Source organism: Oncorhynchus tshawytscha, linkage group LG02, assembly GCF_018296145.1.
Source record: "Oncorhynchus tshawytscha isolate Ot180627B linkage group LG02, Otsh_v2.0, whole genome shotgun sequence".
Lineage (NCBI taxonomy): Eukaryota > Metazoa > Chordata > Actinopteri > Salmoniformes > Salmonidae > Oncorhynchus > Oncorhynchus tshawytscha.
In genome coordinates, this window is record NC_056430.1 from 48,406,394 (window position 1) to 48,425,569 (window position 19,176).

At 42.4% G+C, this 19,176-nt stretch overlaps 1 protein-coding gene across 2 annotated transcripts in view; it reads right to left on the reverse strand.

The window, feature by feature from the left end:
- Window positions 1-668: 668 nt before the first annotated feature.
- LOC112233724 (plexin-A1-like) overlaps window positions 669-19,176 on the reverse strand; it is a 327,164-nt gene continuing 308,656 nt past the window's right edge. For both annotated transcript variants that reach the window (XM_042300320.1, XM_042300324.1), the window contains exons 23-32: window positions 19,064-19,130; window positions 18,029-18,175; window positions 17,542-17,701; window positions 17,279-17,382; window positions 11,539-11,635; window positions 10,963-11,153; window positions 7,952-8,121; window positions 4,639-4,851; window positions 3,674-3,824; window positions 669-3,394 (exon numbers count right to left, since the gene is read on the reverse strand). In XM_042300320.1, the coding sequence (XP_042156254.1) occupies window positions 3,299-3,394; window positions 3,674-3,824; window positions 4,639-4,851; window positions 7,952-8,121; window positions 10,963-11,153; window positions 11,539-11,635; window positions 17,279-17,382; window positions 17,542-17,701; window positions 18,029-18,175; window positions 19,064-19,130 (1,396 nt within the window). In that variant the 3' untranslated portion in view covers window positions 669-3,298. The remainder of the gene's footprint in view (window positions 3,395-3,673; window positions 3,825-4,638; window positions 4,852-7,951; window positions 8,122-10,962; window positions 11,154-11,538; window positions 11,636-17,278; window positions 17,383-17,541; window positions 17,702-18,028; window positions 18,176-19,063; window positions 19,131-19,176) is intronic.

A 19,176-nucleotide genomic window follows, 5' to 3' on the forward strand; every position in this document is an offset into this window, starting at 1 on the left:
AACATGTGATCTTAAGAGCACCGAAAGATAGACTCAGCAAGTGGGAAAGTTGTGTACTCATGGAAAAACATGTTTTTCTTAAAAACCCTGTAAAGCTGACTAATCATAAAAATTAAAAAAAATTGTAGTATGTACAGTAGTTAAAAATGTATTATGTCAAAATGTAAAGCTTTCTCCCAACATGTTAGTCAGGTACACGGTTGCTTAGAAAGGAACCCTGTTCGGTTCGAAGAAGCTAACTTTGGAATGTTGTTTTGGCCCAAGAACGCTAGTAGTGCAAGACGAGTGGTCCCTAGAAGGGTTCTGTTTGGCTCTCAAAGCAGCAGCTGTATAGCCTGGTCTCAAATCTGTTTGTGCAGTCCTCTCTATACATTGTTAATACTGTCTTGGCCACACATCATAAACTGATCTGGGACCATGCTCGCACCCGTATGTTAACGGTCCGATATGTAGAGAAAGGTACAACAGGAATGCAATATAGCTGTATACATCAATGCCTGTGTCCAAAATGGCACCATATCCCCTATATAGTGCACTAGTTTTGACCACTGCCATAGTGCAATAGATAGGCATTATGGTGCCATTTGAGATGTACCAATGTGTCCTGTCTATTTAGGGGTGTTTTTTTCTTCATTTCTGTGCAGAGGAATATTTGAAGGAACCTGGCATACATTGAATTGCAACAGCATTTATTTCCGATTAAAATGATAGCCCTGATGGTTAAAAAAAAATTAAGATGTGGATTATAGCATCAAGTCACTCATTCAATCTTGAAAAGACACAGATGCTTATCTGATGCAATGTTTTCCACTAATTGTGGAGAACAGAAAAGAAACCTTTAGATCGGTAAAGTACTTCAACTTCAGATAAACCAAAGACGTCTTTATCTCCGGCGTACCGTATTACGCACAATGTACATGTTCAAAAGAGAGACGAGGAAAAACAACTTAAACAACCCCATTACAATAAAATTTGCCAAAAGCTTCATTTCACGTCATCATCATGAAAAAAAAACTAAGTAAATACAATGTACAAAATCAAACAAAAATACATTAGACCACAGTTTGGTTTTGGGCAAGCAATTAAAAAAACACAAAAAACATCGCACCACAAAGTCAAACTTCCAAAACTTCAAAAAAAAGAAGGGAAAATAGAAGAGCAAGAATAACAATTATCTTAAGAGAGAAGTATATAAAAAAGCTTAAGCCACACATGGCATTAGGGGTTGTTTAGATGGAAACAAGTGCCAGGGGAGCTAAGGGATTACTTAGCCTTGTGTTGCTAATGAGTGGAGGGTGCCTCTTCTCCCCAGTCCCAACCCCCCTATGGGTGAGAGCTAAAGCCCAGTCTCGTCTCATATCTCTGGGTTAGGAGAGAAGGAGATTTCCGTACCATACTACCGTCACCTTGCCTATTATCTGCATAATAGCATTGGGAAGAGATGAGCGAGAGGGGCCTGGAGCTGGAAAAGGCTTTCTGTCTTTCTCCACTTTGTCATTTTAAACTGAGGCTTAGTAAAGCCCTACCTGACCCCATTTAGCTATTTATTTAACCCTTATTTTACCAGTTAAGTTGACTGAGAACACATTCTGAAGCTAACACTAGTGGATAGGTGGACCAAGTCTGGAACCACCAAGAGTTTGACTGTTCTTGTTGTTGTCGTTGGATGTTACGAGGATGAGAGAATGCCTAGGGAGGTACAGAAGAGATTAAGAGAAATACTGAAGGAGGGTGGATTTCCGGTTGTATAGGGGTGGAGAAACGAGACTCGTTTAGGGGTAAAACTGGGTTTTCCTCCCGTTCGCAGCCCCTCAAGATGTACTGTACCCAATACGTTATTTCAGGTCACATGTCAGGTAAAGTGGATGTTCTATCACATGTGCACTCGTTGAACTATGACCCCACTCAGCATTGGTCATTTCCTGCCATGCTCAGCCAATCAGATGTAGTGATGCTAACTGGTGGTGGGGTAGCTTATAGATGGTTATTGGTTCAAGTAGTGAAATGATCTACATTGGTCAACCACTGTAGCATAAACTGTCAAATTCTTTAGCCCTGGAAGATACAAATTAGCCTTCAAACTAGATTTAATCTGAAGTGTTTAGGAAAAGAAGCAACGCTTGCGTGAGTCTGTGATGCTTTTCAAAAAACGAGATTGCACGACAAATCGGAAATGACAGCAAATTCTTATTTTCGCAGGACCTCTCCAGCCCAACTTTCCAATACAGAAATATGACAATATAATGAGATGCCCTTCCTATGGTGGCCCTAAGGGACAAAGTTGCTTTCTTCTTCCCTAGATATTTTACATTTTCGTATCTTCCCATCTTTTATTACTCAGAGAATCATTTCAGTCACGAGGCATACTTATATTTAAATCATACGGTAGCATATTCCATCTAACAAAATGTCTTTGCACTTCACAACAACAACAAAAACATGGCACAGGATAACTTTTGTTTATTTTTCTTTTGCGGTTGTTTTATTCTTCTAATGTAGATTTTTTTTGTTGCTTGAAATATCAAATTTCATTGTTTCAACAGATGGATTTTTAAAATTGTGTTTGTCAGCTAAAAACTGAAATGTTTTAACCCTAATCTTCATTTCTTTAAAAATGTAGTTGTATTTATATATAATATCTATATAGTCTTCCTTTGTAACTTTTCTGTAAATTGTGCAAATTCAGCAGTAACACAGGTGGCGAGAGATCAGAGTGGGCAGTTGATTACATTTATTTTTTTTAAATGATACGAAAACAAAAACAACTGTAATAATGTCTTTGACTCCTACAGGAATCATGTGACCCGAGGAGCCACTCTCTCATTGGCTCCGAGAAAGGCCCATGTCCAAACAATGTTCCGTCCTTTTCGTGATGCCAAAACGGAGTTCCATTCCAAAACTCCCATCCTGGCTACCCGAGACACGGCTTCAGCGAAGACAAAATCCAGGAAAACCGACAGCGGAGAAACAAAACCACGACGACAACAGCTACGATAATCAAAATGCTTTCCGGTGACGTTGTCTCTCGGTGTGTGTGCGACGAAATGTCCAGTGCCCCGGTCTCTGACACACATACACACTTATAGACCTGCATTTACACACACATACACACACGCACAGGCCCGCCCAGTACTGCTGAATTGCCCCTGTGCAGTGTACTGCCTTCTGTCCTTTGCAGTAGCTCATCATGTGTTTTTAGGAGGGTTTGAAAACCACACTGTCTGAGTTTCATTTTCTCTGGGTGAGGAGAGACGGAGAGGAAGATGGAGAAGAATCGGATGAGAGGAAGGGTCATTCCTCAGCTGGCCAGGGCCATTGTGTCAATGACCTGCTCCAGCTTGCTCCTGAGTCTCTGCCTCCGCGACTGCTCATCCCTCTCTAGAGCTGACAGGATCTGAGGATGGAAAAAGAGAGAGAGAGAGAGACCGAGAGACAGAGAGAAGAAAGAGACAAAGGGGAGGGATGGAGAGAAAGAGAGAGGGCAATAGCGAATGAGAGAGAGAGGAGGGAGAAGAACAGTGAGAAACCGTCACATTAATTTGACAAAAGCAGTAGTTGAGAGCAACAACAGAGCAGCTTCTCAAAGTGATATATTCCAAAGTAGGGTGCAATCCTTTCTAAATAAAGGCTCGATGAGCAAACAAACAAACTAAACGGTGGCCACTGTCCTCACCTCGTCCTTGTACTTGACTATGTAGGAGTAGATCTCGTGCAGGGCGCTCATGCTGTTGAACTGGCTGAGGTGGAGCCGCGACTGCTCCGCCAGGTACGCACTCATATCCTGGTCACTGATGACAGGCATCCGCGAGATGTCGGAGTAGTACCTGAGAGAGGCAACAGGATTAAAGTAGGGTGATTAAAGGAGAGAGAGAGAGGAGAGAAAGAAAGAAAGAAAGGAGAGGGAGAAGAGACAGCGAGGGGAAAAAAAGAAGGGATAGGAGAGAGGATCAAAAGACCAAATGATTCATCGAGGCGCTTGCCATTAACCCTATCGGTAGAATTCTCAAGTTTAGAATATATATCAAAGGCCCGGCGCAGTCAAATTCAGTTTTCTCCTGTGTTTTGTATCATATTGTACAACAGCTGATGAAAGTAACACTGTAAAAGTGTAAAAAATGTGATCAGTGTTATTGATAGGTCCTGGTCTACACAGGACCTTCTAATCAGCAGGTATTACATGGGTGACGTTTCTCCTTGCCTGGTGATATCACCATGCGGTAAATTGGTTAATAGACCAATAACAAAGAGCCAGTAACGGCTAGTTTTCAGTTTTCCCCTCCCCACCCAGACCACTCCCAGACAGTCCTAGCAATATTCTTGCTTGAGAAAGTTATTTTGCTAAAACGCATACATAAAAATAAAAAAAATTGGACCATTAAATTGAAAACTACTACAGTAAGGTAATTAATTGTTACCCAGAAATTATTTAAGAGTAAGACATTGTTACAAAATACCTTATCTTGAACGGTGCAAATGACTCTTTCATACAGTACGATACATCATATGATGCATCAAATGGTTTAAAAAGAGGATAAAACCCTGTTTGAATCCCAATCTTAAACAAAGTGAAATCAAGGGCCTCATTTTCAACCTGATCCAAAATGTCTGCCAGGTGCATAACACAACTACTAGCCGTACCGTTCCACCCAGTTCTTGTAGTTGGGAATGTCTTTAGCGTAGAGCAGCTTGTTGGAGGGTGAGTCTTTGCCCAGCTTGTGTTCTGAGGTGGAACAGGAGTCCATGAAAGTCTGGGCCACCACAGACAGACAGGCGTCCGTGATGCTGTTCTTGTGGATGTCGAAAACAAACTGGGGGTTCTTGATCACGTTCACCCAGAACCTCAGAGGAAGACTGGGAGAGGGGTGAAAGAGGGGGGGAGAGAGGGAACACATTTGAGTTAACCATAACCAGAGGAGGCTGGTGGGACAAACTATGCAGTGGCAAGAAAAAGTATGTGAACCCTTTGGAATCACCTGAGTTTCTGCATAAATTGGTCATGGAATTCATGGAATCTGATCTTCATCTAAGTCACAACAATAGACAAACATAGTGTGCTTCAACTAATAACACACACAGTATATATATATATATTTGTTTTTACACCTTTATTTAATCTTTATTTAACTAGGCAAGTCAGTTAAGAACACATTCTCATTTTCAATGACGGCCTAGGAACGGTGGGTTAACTGCCTCGCTCAGGGGCAGAAAGACAGATTTTCACCTTGTCAGCTCGGGGGATCCAATCTTGCAACCTTACAGTTAACTAGTCCAACGCAATAACAACCTGCCTCTCTCTCGTTACACTCCACAAGGAGACTGCCTGTTACGCAAATGCAGTAAGCCAAGGTAAGTTTATAGCTAGCATTAAACTTATCTTATAAAAAACAATCATAATCACTAGTTAACTACACATGGTTGATGATATTACTAGATATTATCTAGTGTGTCCTGTGTTGCATATAATCTGACTGAGCATACAAGCATACAAGTATCTCACTGAGTGGTGGTAGGCAGAAGCAGGCGCGTAAACATTCATTCAAACAGCACTTTTGTGCATTTTGCCAGCAGCTCTTCGTTGTGCGTCAAGCATTGCGCTGTTTATGACTTCAAACCTATCAACTCCCGAGATGAGGCTGGTGTGACGGAAGTGAAATGGCTAGCTAGTTAGCGCGAGCTAATAGCGTTTCAAACTTCCCTCGCTCTGAGCCTTGGGGTGGTTGTTTCCCTTGCTCTGCATGGGTAACGCTGCTTCGATGTGGTGGCTGTTGTCGTTGTGTTGTTGGTTCGAGCCCCGGGAGGAGCGAGGAGAGGGACGGAAGCTATACTGTTACACTGGCAATACTAAAGTGCCTATAAGAACATCCAATAGTCAAAGATTAATGAAATACAAATGGTATAGAGGGAAATAGTCCTATAATAACTACAACCTAAAACATCTTACCTGGGAATATTGAAGACTCATGTTAAAAGGAACCACCAGCTTTCATATGTTCTCATGTTCTGAGCAAGGAACTGAAACGTTAGCTTTCTTACATAGCACATGTTGCACTTTTAGGTTCTTCTCCAACACTTTGTTTTTGCATTATTTAGACCAAATTGAACATGTTTCATTATTTATTTGAGGCTAAATTGACTTTATTGATGTATTATATTAAGTTAAAATAAGTGTTCATTCAGTATTGTTGTAATTGTCATTATTACAAAGAAATAAAAATTATTTACTTGAGGCCAAATTGATTTTATAGATGTATTATATTAAGTTGAAATAAGTGTTAATTCAGTATTGTTGTAATTGTCATTATTACAAATACATTAACATTATTATTTTTTAAATAAATTGGCTGATTAATCGGCATTGGCTTTTTTGGTCCTCCAATAATCGGTATCTGCGTTGAAAAATCATAATCGGTCGACCTCTAATTGAAACATTCACAGTGTAGGTTGGAAAAAGTACATGAACCACTAGGCTAATGACTTCTCCAAAGGCTAATTGGAGTCAGGAGTCAGCTAACCGTGAGTCCAATCAATGAGACAAGATTGGAGATGTCGGTTAGAGCTGCCTTGCCCTATGAAAAAAAAATCCAAATTTGAGTTTGCTATTCACAAGAATCATTGCCTGATGTGAACCATGCCTTGAACAAAAGAGATCTCAGATGACCTAAGATTAAGAATTGTTGACTTGCATAAAGCTGGAAAGGGTTACAAAAGTATCTCTAAAAGTCTTGATGTTCATCAATCAAATCAAATCAAATTTTAAATCAAATCAAATTTTATTTGTCACATACACATGGTTAGCAGATGTTAATGCGAGTGTAGCGAAATGCTTGTATCCACGGTAAGACAAATTGTCTATAAATGGAGAAAGTTCAGCACTGCTGCTACTCTCCCTAGTGTGTGGAGGAAAAAAAGGCACAGCACACCAACATCAAAACCTCATCCCAACTGTAAAGTATGGTGGAGGGAGCATCATGGTTTGGGGCTGCTTTGCTGCCTCAGGGCCTGGACAGCTTGCTATCAGACAGAAAAATGAATTCCCACGTTTATCAAGACATTTTGCAGGAGAATGTAGGCTATCTGTTGGCCAATTGAAGCTCATTAGAAGTTGGGTGATGCAACAGGACAACGACCCAAAACACAGTAAATCAACAACAGAATGGCTTCAACAGAAGAAAATATGCCTTCTTGAGTGGCCATCAGGGTCCTGACCTCAACCCGATTGAGATGCTGTGACATTACTTCAAGAGAGCAGTTCATACCAGACATCCGAGGAATATTGCTGAACTGAAACAGTTTTGTAAATAGGAATGTTCCAAAATTCCTCCAGACCGTTGTGCAGGTCTGATCCGCAACTACGTAAAACATTTGGTTGAGGTTATTGCTGCCAAAGGAGGGTCAGCCAGTTATTAAATCCAAGGGTTCACATACTTTTCACACCATACACTGTGAATGTTTACACGGTGTATTCAATAAAGACATGAAAATGTATAATTGTTTGTGTGTTATTAGTTTAAGCAGACTATGTTTATCTATTGTTGTGACCTAGATGAACCTCAGATCAAATGTCATGACCAATTTATGCAGAAATCCAGTTATTTCCAAAGGGTTCACACTTTTTCTTGCCACTGTAGGAGGACGTGCTCATTGTAATGGCTGGAATGGAGTAAATGGAACGGAGTCAAACGTGGTTTCCATATGTTTGATGTATTTGATGCTGTTCCATATTCCATTCCAGCCATTACAAATAGCCCATCCTTCTATAGCTCTTTCCACCAGCCTCCTCTGTCCCTAACACTCACCCCCAAACACTGCCAGGAAAAACACTATTACCCAACTTCTCTCACACAGTGTCACATATACCCTCTTAGACAACCTGCCTCACACACACTTGCTCTTCCTCCCTCTGTCACACACACACCCAACACGCATGCACAAACTGCCCTGACCCACTCACCAGTTGCTCTTCCACGTGTGCCGTACGTCCGAGTCGGAAATGGAGTGTTTATCGGCCTGCTCGTCCAGGAAGTCAAACATGTACTTGATGGCGAGTGGCAGGGCGCTACCTCTGTGGGCCGTGCTGAAGATAGTCTCAAACAGGTCGTCCACAAACTTCTGCAACGTACCCTGGGGAGACGAGAAGGAAGATGGTGAAGAATCACAGACCTGGGTTAAAAAAGTATTGGTTTTCTTTCAAATACTTGGAGCATTTGATTGAGGCTGCTTGGAGAGCCAGATTGGCAGGGTGTGCACTCTGCGGATGAATGCACTTTTGGGAAGAATCGAAAGTATCAGGCACTATTACAATAAGATGAAACTACACTTGGCTAAGTCTCCTGTTGTCCTCCCACTTGCGTTAATGATTAGAAACACTCCAACCCCCATATTCCTAACCGTGCACTTTTCTACCTGAAGTAACAATGGAAATCACAAGATAATGAGAAAAGAACAGGGGAGAGATATTGCAAGGGTGAGCAAAAAACGCCTTAACGTAGTTAGCGCCTGTAAATGACTGCATGGTATTGTGGGGCATTCTGCGCCTGATAGATGATATGCTACCAACAAGGCATGGAGGAGAAGAAAGTAACAGGCTGTTGGTTAATAGCATAACACCGGCTCTAGTGCTTAATACTAGTGTCACTAGTACCAGTCTCAGTAAAACATGGGCTGGGCTGCATTCACGTTGTGGAACGATCAGATAGAAACAAGAGCCTTCTACCTGCAAGAGCATTTCCATCTGGAATGTTCAGTACGACGCACCCTTACGAACGCAACTCTGGACAGCAAACCTGGGCCCGGTTACTTGAAGGAATGCACATTTTTGTTCTAGCCCAACACAAACCAACTCATCTCGAAGCGCTTGAACCAAGGTGTGTTTTATAGCTGGGCTAGAACAAAAATATGGACATCCCATTAATCAATTCAAACACTGCCTTGAGGGTACCGATAAAATGTTCTACGTCCTAGGAGAAAGCCCCCCCCCCCCATCGCCCGGGACCCGATTCCAGCTAACACCAAACAGCTCAATAGCCAAAGGTCAGGCTGCTAATTAAGACACAACATAGCGTTTGGGAGCTGCACCTCCTCATGCAAAAGGTTATGAAAAATGTTAATGAGCCTCTGAGCCAGTCGCCTGGGAAACAAAGGTCAATGAGCGAGCTGGCTGCGGGAGGAAAGCGGTTCGAGCTTGGACAGTGGGTGTTGTTTTTCTTTATTGGAGGAGCTATCCTCCTTTTAAAGGATAGCTGTCGGCAAAGTCATTCATATTCATCAGTTTACGTCGGGTGATTGGTTGAGCCTTCTTGGGTGTGAACCGTCATACAGACGCGCTGCAAAGCCGCCTGTTTAGCTTCCTCGCCGGCATTAGCAGTAAGCACCGAACGACCTGGGAAACCCAGCTTAATTAATTGTGAAATGAATAAAAGCGTCACCAGCGAGCTACCAATATATTTTAGTTCCACTGCCTGATCATTCATAAAACGTGTCCACTAGTTGTTATTTGTACCTTTCCACAAACTGTCTATTGCTTGATATGAGCAAGTTGACAAAAAAATGCATCAAAGAATAAGACGATTAGTTGGCTAGATAGGGTATAACACGGGGAACCGGGATCCCGGTACATTGATTTAAACTGGTGTTGAGCCTAGGGCCTCTATATAGACTAGGCTATTTTCCTATCATCCCAATCACACTGAAACCAGAAATTGCATAAAAAATTCCTAACTTTAATCTATAATCGATCGGTTGCATTATCAAAGCACGTCTTGCCTATGCATGTCAAAATAAAGCCATAAAATGTCCCCCAACTTCTCTGCGCTGTCTCGTATTGCTGCCAATATGAGCGCTTCGGTAGAGAATGTGGGCTCAAGAAACGGTATGAGAGTAGATATGGATATTTTTTAACAAAATTGGTCCCCACCTTGATATTTAAACAATTTCCACTCTTCATCTCTCCATTAATCATGAGCTGATCTGATATCTGTATAATCATCAACTTGATTTAGCCAAATAGGAGATATTCTGTCATTCGTTGGAGGTTACCTAGCAAGCTTAGCAACTTTGGTCATTTGACTCTCGTTTGACTGCCGTTACAAAGTTTGCATGATTCGGCAACGCTATGACCTACTCGGGGTGCGCTCTGTGTCGAGCCTACTGCCAAAATGCGTTGAATTAATTGAGGAACATGATAACGCTCTGAATTTATGAACGGCCTGTTTAGCAATTCACAACAATGTCATTGGCGACCAAAGTTATTCTATCATTACTAAATATCAGTTTCACTTGCTGTAAAATCTTTACATAGTGGTGCATCCAAGACGGCAATGTGGCACATCAAAAATCTTATTTTGAGGGAACCCTGAATAACCCTACCTTGGTTTTAAAATGCTTTCAAATGGGCAATTCTGATTGTTAAGTTATTTCCCAGGTATAGAAACTCTGTAGATTTTCAGAAAATGTTTAATCCCTAGTGTGATTCAGCATAATAGCTAGCTACATTTCAGTCAGTAGCCATCTTTCTGAATGTGGTGGATATACTAGCTATGAGTTGAACATATGTGGCTGAAAATGAACTAGTAGCCAGTTGTTGTTGCCCATGGTGGAATCATATCTAACCAGCTGGCTCCTGAAACCTATGTGACATGTCTATGTGCCCATGAACTCCAGAGCCTAGACGCAGTTTAGCTAATGTCAGCCATTTTTTTATAAGACAACATGGCTTTATAAAGGGCTCGCTAACAAGCCCTTTTCGGCGACGATGTTATCGGGGTGCAGGAATATTAGTCATTGAAGTTCGTGGTTACAACTAGTTTTAGATACGAGGGGAGAGAAATTGTCTGCCATTGTTTTGTGTTTTGTCACGCACCAAAGAAGGCTCAACCAATCACCCTGCCTGCATACCTGTCAGCCTGTGTGTGTGTGTGAGCTCTGCAATGCTGTGGAGAAGGGAAGTGTCAAACTTTGTTTTACCTTGGTGGCGAGCAGGCGGGTCAGGTAGATCTCAGAGACCATCTTGCTGCCGCGATCGCCCTCACGCTGGTCCGAGTGGTCGTGGTTCTTGACCAGGTGCCACAGCTTGGTGCCACTCTCCAGGTCGGGCGTGATCATGGGGGTGCGGGAGCGCAGGCTGTCTGGACTACTGGCCGTCCTCAACATACTCTCTGGACGGGAAGATGGGGTAGAGGGGACATGGTTCGGATTCAGATGAATGCATTATGTGACATTTGATAGAGATAGGATATGAGAGGAAGAGAGGGGATCAAGAGAGGGGAGAGGGGGTAGTCTCTAGTCACTTACATCACTCTAAAACCTTACTGTCAAGACTTGGCACAAATGCATAATTTCTATTGATATTTCTCATGTTTAGCAGTGCTTTCTGAAACATATTCACAGAAAAGCACAACACTTTTTTCCACGAGTTGGTGTTTTGTCCAATCAGATCAGCTCTGAAAAAGATCTGAACAGATCTGATGTGATTGGTCAAAAAAACAGTTAGTGGATAAAAAAGATCAGAATTGGGCTGCCTATCTAAACGCAAACACACACCGTATCTGCTGAGGGACTTGGTGAAGGTGGAGGAGTTGGAGATGTTGTAGGCAGAGTTCTGCTTGGGCACCAGGGCGATCACTGAGCCATCCGTTACCTGGGAATATAGGGAACATCAAAACAGTTAGATATATACACTCAGTTTATTAGGTACAGCCCTGTTCACGAAAATGGATCGCTTTTTAAGACAGTGAGTCACGTGGCCATGACTTGCTATATAAATCAGGCAGACAGGCATCCAGCTACTGTAAAATGTAACGCTATAATGGGCTTAATGAGTGACCTAAGTGACTTGGAGCGTGGTATGATCGTCGGTGCCAGTCCCGCTGGATCCAGTATCTCAGATACGGCCGCCCTCCTGGGCTTTCCATGCACAACAGTTTTTTGGGTTTCCAGAGAACGGTAAGACAAACAAAAATCATCCAGTCAGCAGCAGTCTGTGGGCGAAAATTGCGGTTCCGCCGTCCAATCTGCAGCAAATGCGTGATGCCATTGCGTCAGCAGGGACCAACATCGTTAAAGAAGTATTTTCTGTAATAAAAGCCGGGGGGTTGCAACAGACTCTTCGGTAGCTTATAATTTATTTTGTGTTGTTTACATTGCTTCAAATGATCCCAAAAATGATATTGTGAACAAACAGCACCTGTTTGGCATAATATGTATGCAACGCCTGCTCCTTACCTCATTTTTCTTGATCAAGTATTTTTTGTCAAATTTATTATTCCACTCATTTGACTTCCCCTTTACCCCCTGAGCAACCAAACATTCCCCCAATTTCATGTTTATTTGTCACATGATCTGCATCCATTTTGCTGTCACATGTATTACGGTGTTCGGTGTTTGTTATTACCAATTTATGAATATGATTATGACATGTTACTACAAGCCCTATTGGTCACGCGCAGGCGATGCATACATTAGTCATGTGAAGAGAGACATAGGGATCGTTTCCCCTAAACGAGGGATTTCGGTAACATAACTTTTCAGTCAGAATTGGTTGTAATTATGATTTTTTCATTTTACCTTTATTTAACTAGGCAAGTCAGTTAAAGAACAAATTCTTATTTTCAATGACGGCCTAGGAACAGTGGGTTAACTGCCTTGTTCAGGGGCAGAACAGATTTGATCTTGCAACCTTTCGGTTACCAGGCTACCTGCATTATGATGCAGCTTCAGCAACACAGACAGCATGATAAACACTGCTGATGTTCTGTACTCGTCACTACAGCAGGGAGGAGAGCGAAAGAGACAACGAGTGCTAGTCACACAGTCACTAACTGTTATTTAAAAAAAAAACATGTTTACAGTGCAGCAAGTCTCAGGTCGGCCCAGCACAATCAAATCAGTTGCGGTCCGGCTCCCTCTAGTCATCTGTGTGTCTTAATTATTTCATCAAACACTGCTCTTAAAGCATTAGACAAGCTCAGTGGATATAGCGAATTTGGATCAAAACACAAAGGATGTGTCTATATATGGAAAAATGCACGTTTGGAAAAGACTTGGTCGACCAATACTTTTTTTTTAGTCGGAGTCAGTACTACAAATCCCGAAGCTCAATGACTGACGGTGTTATTGGTGTGACAGCAAAAATATGTTTATAATCAGTAGACAAGTAGCATGAGAGTCGTTTCACGAAATGAGTCCCTTTTGCGTCCCTTTGATATCTGAAGAAATTGTGCACCATTATTGGATTTGAAAAGCCTGTTATATGAAGTGAAGTGCCCTTTATTATAGACCACATGAAAATGCAATAAATATGATTTTTTAAATATGAATAAAGACTTGCTAAAGGGCCAAAATGTTGGCATGTCCCTCGGAATTTCCTGAACATCTCTACCCACTTAAACTCAAAGCTTCTCCAAGTTTTCACCATCATTGTAAAGCCCGTTATTTTGTTACTTTGGGAAAGTCATTCCTTGAAGATTATTATCTATTTAATGTGATTAGTGATTCATTTTCAGGTTAAAAAAAACAACAACCTGTCCCTCATTTCGAGGTCAAGCATGTCAATTAACGTGACCTGAACTCAAATATTTATATGGTAAAACTATTTATTTTTAAATACTGAAGAAAAAAACCATTGAACATCTACTAGTCAAATCATAGTGTAAAAGCAGGTGAGCTGGTTCTACTGTTTTTGGCTATTTTCTGGTGTTTTTATGTGGGTTGAGCATAACACGTAAACCATGTTCCCCATAGACAGACATTTTTTAATATACAATTTTATCTTTTTTTGTGAAGCTTGCATTCAATTGCCCCTCCCTGTTGCACACAACACACTTCCATTCCCCCTGTCACAAGAAGATTTATGGCTGAATCTTGTTGATTAAGATGCACACATTTTAAATGGTATATCTTATTTGTGCATCTCAGAGCGATGTTCTATCATTGTGTTCATTTGGGATCTATCGCATCCTACAGCTGTCCCAGAGAATGTTTGGAATATTTATTTATTGCACAGAGGTACAAATTGACCAATAGAATAGGTCAACTTTTGTGCTATGGGGGATAATAAACCGTCCCTTTTTCAGGACCCTGCCTTTCAAAGAAAAATTCACCATCATATCCAAATAACTTCACAGATCTTCAATGTAAAGGGTTTAAACACTGTTTCCCATGCTTGTTCAATGAACCATAAACAATTAATGAACATGCACCTGTGGAACGGTCGTTAAGACACTAACAGCTTACAGAAGGCAGGCAATTAAGGTCACAGTTATGAAAACTTAGGACACTAAAGAGGCTTTTTTTTTTTTCTACTGACTCTGAAAAACACCAAAAGAAAGATGCCCAGGGTCCCTGCTCATCTGCATGACCGTGCCTTAGGCATGCTGCAAGGACGCATGAGGACTGCAGATATGGCCAGGGCAATAAATTGCCATATCCGTACTGTGATACGCCTAAGACAGTGCTACAGGGAGACAGGATGAACAGCTGATCCATCATGTTTTTTTTTAACAGCACTGAGATAACAGCTGATGTACGAAGGGCTATATAAATAAATTTGATTCGATCATCCTCGCAGTGGCAGACTACGTGTAACAACACTTGCACGGGATCGGTACATCCGAACATCACACCTGTGGGACAGGCAACAACAACTGGCCGAGTTACACCAGGAACGCACAATCCCTCCATCAGTGCTCAGACTGTCCGCAGTAGGCTGAGAGAGGCTGGACTGAGGGCTTGTAGGCCTGTTGTAAGGCAGGTCCTCACCAGACATCACCGGCAACTATGGGCGAAAACCCACCATCGCTGGACCAGACAGGACTGGCAAAAAGTGCTCTTCACTGACGAGTCGCGGTTTTGTCTCACCAGGGGAGATGGTCGGATTCGCGTTTATCCTCGAAGGAATGATCGTTACACCGAAGCCTGTACTCTGGAGCGGGATCGATTTGGAGGTGGAGGGTCCGTCATGGTCTGGGGCGGTGTGTCACAGCATCATCGGACTGAGCTTGTTGTCATTGCAGGCAATCTCAACACTGTGCGTTACAGGGAAGACATCCTCCTCCCTCATGTGGTACCCTTCCTGCAGGCTCATCCTGACATGACCCTCCAGCATGACAATGCCACCAGCCATACTGTTCGTTCTGTGAGTGATTTCCTGCAAGACAGGAATGTCAGTGTTCTGCCATGGCCAGCGAAGAGCTCGGATCTCAATCCCATTGAGCACATCTGGGACCTGTTGGATCGGAGGGTAATGGCTAGGGTCATTCCCCCCAGAAATGTCCAGGAACATGCAGGTGCCTTGGTGGAAGAGTGGGGTAACATCTCACAGCAAGAACTGGCAAATCTGCTGCAGTCCATGAGGAGGAGATGCACTGCAGTACTTAATGCAGCTGATGGCAACACCAGATACCAACTGTTACTTTTGATTTTGACCACCCTTTTGTTCAGGGACACATTATTCTATTTCTGTTAGTCACATGTCTGTGGAACCTATTCAGTTTATGTCTCAGTTGTTGAATCTTGTTGTGATCATACAAATATCACACATGTTAAGTTTGCTGAAAATAAACACAGTTGACAGTGAGAGGACATTTCTTTTTTGCTGAGTTTAGATTGACATAGGCTAGTGCTTTTGCTGTTCGTTAGGCCTTTTAATCATGTTGGCTGACAAAAAGTAGGCTAAACGTGGACAGTTTTAACATCTTCAACATGCGCCTTGGATCTCAATAAGAGGCTGTGTCCCCGATGCGTCTTCATTCTTCATTCACTTGTAGCTGACTCTTAGCTGAAATGCTTGTGAGCAGGACGCGATCACTTGACAGACATTGGCTACATCTGAGAGAGCCATGTGAGTGAGAGGTGCATCTTAGCACGGCAGCCGGGAGAATGGAATTATAATTAGCCTATTATATTCAGCCCAAGGGCACAACAGCCACTTTGGCTGCAAAAGGCATGGATTTTTTTTAGGGGGCATTATGGCCACTCAAGGGGCATGCCGCCAGGAAATTCGAGGTCTGGTGTGAATATTATCAAGTGCTTGTCAAATGGTGAATGAGAGACTGATGAGCTGTGTGCAGCTTGCGACTTTTTTCAAATCATCATTAGAGTCCCATCATGCAGCCATAGAATGTATTAAACATCAAAACATATAGCCCAACGTTTGTACTATTAAAGTTGCATAAATAACTCTAAATTAGCATATAGGAGGACCAGTTTCTTTGTTACCCGCTCAACACAGAATAGCTGCATGTGAACACTTGCTTTGAAATCGTTTGGAGAAAATATCCTTTTTATTTTAGTAAGCTATGATACGTTGAATTCCTCATACTATAAAATAATAAAAAAATGTATGCCATGGGAATTCCAAGCAAATCTTGTCTGCTAAATGAACTAGTGGAGCACACAGTCTTATCGCATAGCCAGATCAGGGCCTAACATAAGGACAACTCAGAGTATGCTATTCTGTTCTTCTGAAATAGACTACATTTTCTTCCTATCATGTTTCTTTAGACCTGTCTAAAATAAATAATTGATTTATTGTGATGGTGTAGGCTATATTAAATTGATTTTTTTTAAACTTAAAAAATAAATGTAGATGTTCCAACAGTCTGCATAAATGGCTTGTAGGCTATGCGTGGAAGCCAGGAGATGCTAAGCGTGTTAATGTTAATTTACAGTCGATTACTGTGAGACCGGCAGTTATTTGCTTGACAATCACCGGCAGACAGATTTCATGACCGCCACAGCCCTATTCACACCCCTTGACTTTTGCCACATTTTGTTGTGTTACAGCCTGAATTTAAAATGACTTAAATTGATATTTTGTGTCAATACCCCATAACGTAAAAGTGATTTTTTAATAAAAAAACAACAATAAAAAATGAGAAACTGAAATGTCTTGAGTCCATAAGTATTCAACCCATTTGTTATGGCAAGCCTAAATAATAAAAAATGTGCTTAAAAAGTCACACAATAAGTTGCATGGACTCTTTCTGTGTGCAATAATAGTGTTTAACATGATTTTTGAATGACAACCTCATCTCTGTACCCCACACAGAATCCTAGAGAAAAACCTGGTTCAGTCTGGGAAATTGGTGATATGACACCCATGAATTTGTGGCTGCAGACACCAAGTGATGTTCGAGTGGTAACCTACGTCGATGCAGAACTTTTTTGTAAATCTGTAATTGTATAGTATAGACTACAAATAAAATGTAATTGACTGACTGATTGATTAAACGACATGACTTCGTCAACTTTGAGATCTAAACCTAAAGCATGAGAGACTTGCCTGGTAATGGGCCAGTGTGTTGAGTCTCTTCCAGTCGTTGTCTATCTTGGTGGTGACGTCCTCGTCCTGGAGGATGATCCGGGCCATCCTTCCCTGACGCCACTCTGAACACAAACATAGGGGACAGAGAGAGAGAGAGAGAGAGAGGGGTGTTAGTGTGTGTGTCCGTGGGTCTGCATGCACTCATTTCTGTGTATGTGTGTGTGTGTGTGTGTGTGTGTGTGTATATGATGCATACACAGGTGTGTGTGTGTCCTTCTCACCTAGGTCCATGTCTCCAGCCTTGGGTCTCTGGGAGTAGGGACTGCCTTTGTACACCGCGTCCAGCAACTTCTCCTTCACCTGAGTCACCGTGTCACAGTTCAGCCCCTTCACTGTCACCTCTGGGGCATTCTCGTTCTCCGGGTTCACACAGTGCAGGGTCTAGAGGGTGTGTGGTGTGGGGGTAAAGGTCAAAGTTCCGTTTGGGAGGGGGATGTCTCAGGACTAGAGGCTTGAAGCAGAGCGATTTGTGTGGGCATGTGAGGTGACACGGTGATACGCGACAGTTCAGCTACTATGTTTCATATGACATATTAACCCATATTATACTGTTATGCCAAGTCGCTTTATTGACGTCTATGCTATTCTAGCTACTATATTACCAAGCCAGCTAGACGAACGGTTCTCAGGGCAATGGATTGATGCAGTGAGATAATGTCAAAGTGTTCTGTTTATTTTTGTGATTCAAGCTGTGACTGCGGTACTGACCAGGGTCTTGTAGTCAATCTGCTGTCTAATGAGCTTGTCCTCGCTGAGGGAGTAGCGCGCCTCTCCTGTGATGGAGTCTATAGGCCCCTTCTCCATCTGCTGCTTGATGGCACAGTACAGCATGAACAGAGGCTCGCCAGCACACTCCTACACACACAGGGGCAAAGGTGAGAGGTCACTTACACACATAAATGCTCTTGCAACATGTCACTGATACATACACACAACACTCATTTCGGTATGTCAGAAACAACAGGAAATAGAGTAGTCTTCAAACACAAGACAACAAGTATGCTTACTCACTTGAGAAAGTTATGTTTGATAATGCATGAAATGTAAAATTAGTGCAATCCAATCTGCCGTTAGCCACAGTGCCTATGGCACTGCTAAACGATAAGGTAGCAAGCCTCCCACGGCTATTGGCATGGTGACAAGTGACCCACTCCCGGGTAGCAATTTCTCCCCTGTACATTTTAACCCGGGGAAAAACAGCATTTAATAAGGTAGAACGTTTTGAAATGTACACTCAGCTTGGGGCCAACGTTGAGAGAACGCTAGTGGCAGTTGATGGAGGAGTTACCAGAAGGTTAACGAGTCAGGAGCGAAAAAGCACTCTGCTGCGTGAAATGTGTCAACGAGGCAATGAGAGGTTGGCTAGCGGGGCCTCTGGTTTTTCTCCTTTCCTCGCCTTGTTTCTTTATCGTTCTGACTTCTGCCGAGCACAGTGATTCTCACCTACAACTCTTGCTAGTCTCGTGCTAGTTTCTCCCCCTGGCTTCACCTTTACCTCCATTTCCTCATATTTCTCTGCTCCTTCCACCCAGCTGGTTCTTTACTTTTGCGTGTTCCCTCTCTTTTCCTTGAGACTTGAGTAGACGTACCAATTCAGAGCAGAAGAAAGCGTTTGCAAAGGAAAGCAAAAACAAGCTTTTCTTATTGGTCAAATCCAGGTTGTCCTTCCCTGTTTCAGTTAGTTTTCTTCACGTTGGTGCCTAATGAACACGAAACACGTGTTTGCATCCCTGACAGACTTACCTTGAGGAACTTGTAGAGGAGGAATGTGAACCAGTTGGTGAGCATCTTCTCAGCCACCGACTCAGTCCTACGGGGACGGGGGGAGGAAAAGGAAGATTGAGAGAAAAACGTTA